A 10218-nucleotide genomic window follows, 5' to 3' on the forward strand; every position below is an offset into this window, starting at 1 on the left:
ATTCATCTTTTGTGAATAAAATAGAGGTTACATTCTATTACCTCGTGATTTTACTAATTAAAACTTATATTCAAAATACTTTAGTAATACCTTATTGACTTATACTTTTTTGCAGATATATTTAGTTAATAACTATGAGTACAAATCCTTCTTAGATATTATGAACTAAGTGCAGGAAGGAGCGCAAGGATGTCAAAGAGGTGTACCATGAGGTGAGTGTTTTTTTATAATTTGAGTATATAGACGATCTTCATGTTCTTGTTCATTACTACTATTTTCTTATATATGTAGGTTTTCGTACTTCTAAATGAGCGTCTAGATTTGGTAGATGAGTACTATGGATTCTTGCAAGATTTAGTTACTACTAATTTGTTGTCTAATTTGGACGACACTAAAATTTGATGAATTGATATACAGCACTTTTGTTGTTCTATTCGGGTCAAATTTACAGTTAGTAAGTGGATTTAATAGAATTGTTTAATTTAAAACTTAGATTATTGTACTTTATTATTAATCAATTTTTTTCCTCTAATCCTGCATTTTTTAATTGATATAAACTTTTAATATGTGAGGTGTATCTTTTTTCATTTTTATCATTTTGGTAAATAATTTATTAGAAATAAAAAAATATTTAGATTACAAAAGTTAAGGGTTCTAACATTATCAAATGTCTACAACCTAATGATCTTGAGAAGCGTGTTACTTTAGATGAATAAAAAATGTTAACTTACCCCTTAACCAGAAAATAGATATAAAAATTGGTTTTGTTTGGTGAAAATCATTGAAATGAACTTCCTAATTTGTCATCAAATTCAATTCCTTATAATAATAAGTATATATAATATAATTCATTGATCAGTCAATACTTCACCCCAAAGTTAATTGATAACCATTTCATGTTTAAACTTAATGATGCATGTTTTTATTTTTGCATAAGACACTGTATAAGAGCCTCCATTTCATTCACCAATTCCAACAAATAATAATTTGGTACGAAAATGCTACAAAAACAATTATTTATACGTTGTGAAATGTTAGTAAACTTCATAATTGCCTCTAACATTACTTAGAGTATTGTAGCTCTATCTAATTAGTCACGAATATTGATGAATATATTTTCAAAACTCAAATATCTAGTATTGTCTTATTTTTTTCGTCAATATTACTACATTACATCTCAAATTAACAAATCAACTAACTCCTGATTTTTTTAGAAGTGATATTGTTTCAATATGAAACAAAATTACTCATAAGTCATACGTTGTATTTTGCAAATGAGACGCATTTATTCAATATTTTAAATATCTAAAAAGAAAAATAACAGGGACAAAAATATTTCAACTTCCGCAGTCTCTTACGTTTAATATAATGTGTTACAATTTCTAAGAATCCTCTGATCTTCTTATTCTAAAATATTTTAATGGTCTTTGAGATTGTTCTGTGATGGATTGTTCTTGAGTTTGAATTTTAAGGAGTTATGTTTGACGACTATCAAATTATTTTTTTATCTAGACAACCTTAGATGGGTGATGTGATGATTCTAAAATGTCTGAAACTTGTTATTTGATCATGTTGCACTATTAGTTTGTGTCAAGGTAGTTTTAGATGAGTTTTCGCTGCGTGTTCAATGATTTGTGTATAATTGTCGTTGAGGTTTAATGGTACCAGCTAAATAAACGAGGTACATTGTCTATAGACATCCAAGGGATGCTTTTATAAGTTAATTGAATTAGTGGATTGTCCATTTAGTTTTTTGATGAATTACTTATATAATATATATCATTTATTTATTTTATCAAATGTGTTAAAGACTTAAGTTGCATATTTTATCCCGAGTTAGATAATTTATTTTGTTCAGAGTTTTTTTGAGTTAAAACTTTTTATTTAAGTTTCATGAATTTTATTCAACTTTTAAGGTTTGTATGCTTGAGTTAGTGTTTTGCTTGTAGTCAGTCAGGATGAGAGTTCGCTTGAAAATCAGGAATGACTTTCGAGTGCCGGCTATGTTCAGGGTGTAGGCTCGGGTCGTGACAAATTTGATATCAGAGTACAGAGTTCAAGTGTCTTAGGATGTCTATGAGTCGTGTCATGTAGGATCTTATTTATGGTTGTGAGGGCCCCACATCTATAAATGAGAAATTACAAACATTTAAGAAAAGTTTCTCTTCTTTCATACTCTTAATTGTGCAATAGATCTATGTCATTGAGACTTATTCTAACTCATGTGTTCTCCCATCCTTTGAACTACCCATCAAGCTAGAGGTGGTTCAAAAGCAAAGTCAATTCTTTGTCAATGATCTGTTCTTAACAAGAATTTTGAGGAAGTCGCGAGAATCCATAAGAGCTTCAAAGAAGCCCAAGAGTAAGTTAAGTGTTCAGTTTCAGAGGAATGCACCCATACAAATATGAATCTTGTGTTTAGACTAAAACCGGGTTGTAGTATTTTCTGTAAGCCTTTTTTCATATGAAATCCTCTTTTAAGTTGTATGTTTTGAGCTTGGGTAATATTTTCGCCTGAAAAGGTACTATAAGCTACGAGATCATGAGTAGTAGTAGTAGTAAAAGAGCCCACTAGTAGTCAAAGATCCTAGAGTTAGAGGAAAGTATGCAGAGGTTTAGTAATCCTAGAAAGGGCGATAGTGATGAGGCAAGCTATGTTACTATATCTTGTTGGAAAGTATGCGCCCTCCAATCAGTCAAGGAACATGTCCCTTGACTCAGCAAGAACAGTAACTAAGAATATGCGTCCACTTGTTTTGATGTAACCGTTCCTCAGCTCAGTTACAATAACTAACAGTAAGATAACTGCTGAAAGTAAAGATTGAACAAACAACTTTACGTGGAAACCTCATTTCTCAAGGGAGTACAACAACGACATGTCTCAACAGGACTTTTCGAACTGCGTTTCACTAATCTTCTCAAAAGAAAAAGTAAAATCAGTTTTACACCAAGATACTAGCCTGCTAATCTCTATGCTAAGTAATACACCTTATCACTTAGACGAGTCAGAGCAGATACAACACTGCCCACTAAGCTATCTCCCTAGATAACTTAGACTCCAACTAAGCGGATACCGCACCGCCCACTATACTAACCCAACTTATTAATATAAACATTTATAGTAAGACCCAAAGTTACTCCTAATTATGTTCTTGCAAGACTCAAACCAAGTTTGAAACGGTTCTAACAAACAATGAAACGAATCCTACAAATAAAGCTCAATAAAAACATTCAAGAACCACAACAAGACCAGGTCCCTTGCAAACTTCTTAGTGAGTTCTTTAAAAGGCTTGTTGTCTAACATCCTTCTTTGGATGAATGAATTTATTTGTTGTTTGTCATGTTTACTAAGTCAATCATAAAGAGTTATTGACCGTTGGACAAGCAACTACGTCCATTCTGATTGGTGTAGTATGTTGACGCCTCACCAACCTCTGACACGACAGCTTTACAATTGTTCCCAATAAAAGATCTGGACGAGAGAACTTAACAAGTGACCAGGTCCCTTTGTTTGTGAGACACTAAAACAGACAATCTCATTCACTCTTCCTATTGGTGCACGACAATTCACTTTTCACATACCACCTGACATGACAGGTACTCCATTTGTATCTGGACGAGAGCACTCTATCAGGGACAAGGTCCCTGCATTAGTGAGGATCATCAAAAAACCTAGAATATAACATATATCATTCACCACTGTAAGAGACACTAAAATAGAAGAAAATTTATCTCCTTCATTTAGTTATTTTGTCCTATTTTCTTTATACTTATATTACTCTGAGCTTAGTTTTACAACGATGTTGCTTTGATTGTAATATTAATATTTTTATCAAGCAAATTATTTATTTTTCTTATTTTTTAATAATTGACACAATGACACACATGCATTTATAGTAAACTAATACTCCCCCCATTTTAAAAAGACCGATTTATTTTGACTTCACAAGAAATTAAAGAAAAAAGAAGACTTTTTTGACTTTATGGTCCTAAACTAATGTCAAATGTATCAAAAAATCATTTAATCTTGTTGCATTAAACATAACATATCAAGGGGCAAACCTATGTATAACATCGAGCACCCATTCACCCCGACGTAAGATATATATTGTTATACATAAATATCAAGAAAATTGATCATATATAACCGGTGAACACCCATGACACATAAGTCTGCTTGGGTGCTAATGACCCTCGTTTTCTCGTGGGCGTGGGATCTATTCCCGCATAAGGAAAAAACCTTTTTCTTACTTCTTTTTTCACGTTTGTTTTATAGGATAATGCACAAGTACCCCCTCAACCTATGCCCGAAATTTCAGACACACTTATACTTTTACTAAGGTCCTATTACCCCCTGAACTTAATTTATTAATAATTTTCTATTCTTTTTTGGCCTACGTGACACTATCTTGTGGGCTCAATGTTGGTTGATTTTTTTTTCAAGCTAGTGCCACGTAGGCCGAAAGGAGTAAAAAATTACTTATAAAATAAGTTCAAGGGGATAATAGGACCTTAGTATAGTATAAGTGTGTCTCTGGAATTTCGGGCATAGGTTGGGTACTTATGCATTTTCTCTTTGTTTTGCATTTTCTCTTTGTTTTGTATTAATTTACTTTTCTTTTGCCTTTATTTATGTTTTCTGGCCTTCTATTTTCTAGTAATTCTACCTTTTCTTTTCCCTTTTATCTAATTTACTTTTTGAAAAGTAAAATTACTAATTTATTATAGCCAAGAAAAAGAAAAAAATTGCTGTCAAATGTTTCAATAAATTACCATTTCTAAAGATTTTGAACAGTTCTATTTTTTTTTAATTAAAAAAGAAGCACCATATCGAACTATATGGAGAAAATACATGACAACCCCATTAAATTTATACCTAATTTTCAAATAGACACTAAAGTTTGGGAGTCATACTGCCCCACGAAACCATTTTTAACTATTATAAATATACAATTTTGACAGCAATATTAATCTCAAATCATGCGCGTGTGTTTACTCTCAAATAAAATATTATTTTATTTTATTGCTATCCATTAATAATGAATCGGGTAATACCCTAACCATTCACACATTCAACCCTCAAAATGTAATTTAATTAATTTACTGTTTTTACAATTGCAGTAATAGGAATTTTGAAAGAGTAAAAAAGATTAAAAACACATAGTAGTCAAATAATTCTACACTTATTATAGTTATATGCGACCTAGTTAATAATAACTTTATGAAAAAAAATAAAGTTAAAACATCCACTATCTTAAAATCATTGATTCTCATCATATCATGGGAAAAAGTAAAATGAAAGCCAAAAAAGGAAATGAGTATTTTTTTTCAGAAAAATAGGTGAGTCTTTTTAAATCCGAGAATAGTACTACTATTTATGGGTAAAATAATAATATCAAGTATTTTGGGAAGGCAAAGTGCGGTATTGTTAATACTCTTTTCCAACCGAAAAGCCTTTTACCGTTAAATTGCCCCCTTTTTACGGCAAACTACCATTAGTCTCCGTAAAACTAGAATTCAGTGTTTTCCTCTTTCTGTGTTTTACTTCATTTTCAACTGATATTCAATCCATTCTGCCTCGATTCCTTAGAAAGAAACAGAAATAGATCGCTATACATATTTATATATGTATGTATATTTATATTTATGATAAGTTATTATGAAGCAGCTTCACAAATGGAGGAAATTGAATATTAGTTTCTAAAAAGCTGACGTTTCTGAATTTGTTGAATTTAAGATTTATCAACTTTTGAATGGGGGTGGAGTACACATGTTGCGAGTCGGAGTTCTTCATTCATATAGTGATCATTGTATTTCTGGTAATATTTGCGGGAATGATGTCTGGCCTTACATTGGGGTTAATGTCGTTAAGTCTTGTTGATCTTGAAGTCCTTGCCAAGTCTGGAACTCCAAGTGATCGTAAAAATGCTGGTATTTAATTATCATTGCACCTTTCATGTTAATTAAGCTTTTAGATTACACGATCACAAATTCAACGTGATATCTGGAGTTGGCTACAACAAGTAGGTGTACATTTGACATTTTACTAAAAAGACAAATTACTTTAAGGGAGAGATACTATTTAACCATTCACTTCATATGCAGTGTTGTAGAGCCAAAATTTTCACTAAGGTTTCAAAATATGAAGAAGTAAACACACAAAGAAGCCAAAGCATTTCAACAATCTATTGCGTATATATCTAAACCAAAAAGTTAAAGTTGCATAAACAATGTAATTTTCCGTCAAAGGATTCATCTGAACCCCTCAACCCTATCTGCTCTGTTCACAAGTATCATTCATACCTAACAATTTCCACAAAATGGAGACCCAACTTATAACTTGTACAAACCTTTCCATTTTCCAAATATATCTTATGCATTTGTTCGTAAAGCTACTAATTTGAACGCTGATGCTTCTGGAACACCTCTAACATGGATGATAAAAGCTCTTGATTTTTTTCCGCAATACTGAATACTCACTTTAAAAGCAATCATATTTGTTTGGTTTTGTTGAATCTTTTGTTTTCTTGTGCCTCATTGGGAAGAAGAGAGAGTTGTAGTTACATCGTTATGACTGTATGATGCTGGTCACTGGCTGGACCAGTTAGTTCTAAGTGTGTTTAGTTCTCAATAGTTAATATGAAATTCAATGATTAAAAATTTGAAATTGTGAATCCTGTTGCCTTACTATGGAACTTTGTTTTGTCTTAACAGCGAAGATCTTGCCTGTTGTACAAAATCAGCATTTATTGCTCTGCACCCTACTTATATGCAATGCTGCTGCCATGGAGGTAAGCAACTATGATAGTGTATCTTTTGAGGCAAATTTTCTTGCACTAGTAGGATATCCGCGTTTCTGAGAATTCATTTAAATCATTGCAGGCACTTCCCATCTTTCTTGACAGCCTAATTTCAGCTTGGGGTGCTATACTTATTTCTGTCACATTGATTCTTCTGTTTGGTGAGGTGAACTTAATTTTTCCTTAACCGACTCTATGGGGAGTGGGCGTCCTGCATTTTACCTTCCCCTGCAATACAAAAGTCTCATATGCGTGTCACTTAATGATAACTGAAGTTATTGTTAGAACTTTTTATGTTAATCAGAGCTGATTTATGCTTATAGTACTGGTTTGCCTTCTTTGATATTGCTGTAATTTGACGTTTTGGTTTACCGAGTAATCTGCATTGAGAATTGATGAATTTAGCAAATATTGAATTTACGTTATTATTCTATGGTTGAGCAGATCATACCTCAGTCCCTTTGCTCTAGACATGGACTGACCATTGGTGCAACTATGGCCCCATTTGTCCGCGTTCTTGTTTGGATCTGCTTTCCTATTGCATATCCAATAGGCAAGGTGAACTTAATTATTTTAGGCATGGTCTTTTCACTTAGAAATTTTCCAATGATGGCCAATCTAACCAACTGCTTATTGTAGTACAAGTTAATGTGTCTAATATATATATTGTTGGCCTGAACCTCTTAGTTTCTATTATTTGCAGCTATTGGACTATCTGCTAGGTCATCAAAATAGTGGTCTTTTCCGACGAGCTGAGTTGAAAACTTTAGTACATTTTCATGGAAATCATGTAGGTTTTTAATTGCTAAGCAATATATAGTTTTAGCTTGTGCTATAATTAGAATGAATCGTATTATTTTCCATTTCTACAGGCTGGTAAAGGTGGAGAGCTAACAAATGATGAGACAACTATAATTGCTGGTGCTTTGGAGCTTCACGAGAAAAGAGCCGGTGATGCTATGACCCCCATATCTGATATCTTTTCAATTGATATTGACGGGAAGTTGGACAGGTTTTGCATACTCAGAATGTCCATATACAGAAATATTTGCATGAGTATTCGAGCTGTTTCATACTCTTTTATTTTTTCCTCAGAGATTTGACCAATTTAATTTTGGAGAAAGGGCATAGCAGGATACCAATCTACTTTGATCAACCTACAAACATAATTGGACTTCTTCTGGTACTATTTCTCTTATTTCCATATCCCTGGCAAATTTTGCTTTCCACATAATTGAAAGAATAGTTTTTGTTTATGTTATTAGTTGTTACAATGTATGAAAAAATAGCCACTTCACTACTTCCGATTCACAGTTCCATAATGTTATTAGTTGTTACAATGTACGAAAAAATATCCACTTCACTACTTCCGATTCACAGTTCCACGTTTCACTTTTGCTTTGGAGCCCGTCGTATTTGTCTTCTGATGGCCCAAGATACAAGAAAAGGGTCTTTTATGCTCCAAATAAACTCTTTTCTTGTCCATAATTTAAAGATAGTGACTACATGAAGCAAAAGTAAGGTCTTTTGTGAGCTTAAAGATGATTTGGAGGTGATTTTCTTTCCAGAAAGTGAATAGGCCGTCTCTTCTTTTCCATGACGACAGATATATGTGGAAACACAAGCACATGTTATTCTACCAAATGATGTTTCTCGCACATATATAAAACCTATCTATGTGGGAACCCAAGCACGCGTTAGTCATTTCAATATCTCTTGTTTTCATTTACCCTGACCATGCAGTGTAGACAAGTTAAAATTCCATTTGATTTGTCAATACAATAAGTTCTTATACCCCAACCAAGTACATAAGTAAATAGTTCCATTTCTCGGGTAATACAATAAGTCATATGTTGATGTACTTTTCCCGTGACCTTGTAGGTCAAGAACTTATTAACCATCCATCCAGCAGATGAAACCCTTGTAAGAAATGTTACCATCCGAAAGATCCCAAGGTATATTTTGGTGTTGCTCATGTAAATGTACTCTATATATATTTGGACGCATTATCACCCTAACGCACTGTCACCCAGCTACTTTGAATGTAATATCTGTGATTAAGAAGTAAAAAAGAATATCCATAATTCAACTAGCTTCTCCTTGTCTATTAAATTTCTTCCTTTACAAGATAAGGTACCCAAATACATGATTTACCTTTTTTATGATGCAGGGTCTCATATACCATGCGATTGGATGACATCTTGAATGAGTTTCAGAAAGGTCATAGTCATATGGCTGTGGTTACAAGAGAATGCAACAAAAAGACGACGGACCAACCTGCTAGCAATAGTGCCCTTGCTCACAGTGAGCATCTTCTGCTTTCTGTATCTTCTCACATGTTAACTTTTTTCTGATATGAACGTATGGCTTTGTTTTCCCTATCTAGATTCTGTTGAGGATGTCAGAGTAGACATTGATGATGAAAGACCTGTTCCCGAGAAGATTACAGCTACATCATCACAGAAGGGTAAGAGTAGTCTTCCCAGTGGTGGAAACAATAATTCAGCCAGGAGAATTAGGAATAGGAGCAGGATGTCCTCGAAAGATATGTACGCGGACATTTTGCGGATAGATGAAAATGATCTGCCAAATATCCCTGATGATGAAGAGGTAGTTGGCATAATAACTATGGAAGACATTATTGAAGAGCTTTTACAGGTAAAATTACTCAAGATTTTGGATAAAAATGGTTTCCATGATTGATTTAGTTGCCAAGGTATTAAAATGTCAATTGTGTCTTTTATGAAGGAGGAAATTTTTGATGAGACGGATCATACAAAGCATTTATAGCAGCAGTTCTTATTGTACTAAATATACAAATTACTGATGTGTAGAAATTGGAACATTTTGTATGTATGAGAAATTCAATCTACTGGACTACTTATATGCTAGTGTATACTAGCCCTATTCACTAGATTGAAATAACTTGACATCCAAATTCTATAAAATTAGCAATTTAAAACAAAATATTAATTAGAGATCTTGAGTAAATAAAATACACCCACAAAATGAATTATTTAGTGTTGTCTTTTTTATATTTACATACATATTATTTTTAATATAGTATTCTTAAATGACGTAAAATCATTAATTAACTTAGCTCAAAGAGTAATATTATTATTGATAATATTAGCAAAAGAAATGAACGACTACTCGAATAAGATGTGAACAGAGACAAACTGATCTTTTCTATTGCTTTCTGAAAACAACGATATAAGTCTTTTAGATAGAACTTGGAAAGAACGAAAACTAGAGAAAAAAATAGGGCACTAGTTTAGCACTAACAACTCATCACTTGCTAATTGACTAACATCAACTAATTAGGACTCATAGAGCAAGTTAGCCGGAAATATAAAAGTCTCGTAAAAGTAATGTTACTACTAGCACTAAAATTTTGAATCAATCAACTAACACTTCC

General features: G+C 32.8%; 1 protein-coding gene across 1 annotated transcript; it reads left to right on the plus strand.

The window, feature by feature from the left end:
• The first annotated feature begins 5514 nt into the window (after positions 1–5514).
• On the plus strand, positions 5515–9722 carry LOC107001917 (DUF21 domain-containing protein At2g14520-like). Its single transcript, XM_027912565.1, has 11 exons — positions 5515–5931; positions 6715–6791; positions 6883–6966; positions 7245–7358; positions 7504–7590; positions 7673–7812; positions 7896–7983; positions 8682–8755; positions 8971–9104; positions 9187–9458; positions 9549–9722. Exons 1-11 carry the CDS (start codon positions 5754–5756, stop codon positions 9588–9590), a joined length of 1290 nt encoding a protein of 429 aa, XP_027768366.1. The 5' UTR covers positions 5515–5753; the 3' UTR covers positions 9591–9722.
• Positions 9723–10218: the final 496 nt, after the last annotated feature.

The sequence above is a fragment of the Solanum pennellii genome, chromosome 10 (assembly GCF_001406875.1).
Source record: "Solanum pennellii chromosome 10, SPENNV200".
NCBI classification, from domain to species: Eukaryota; Viridiplantae; Streptophyta; class Magnoliopsida; order Solanales; family Solanaceae; genus Solanum; species Solanum pennellii.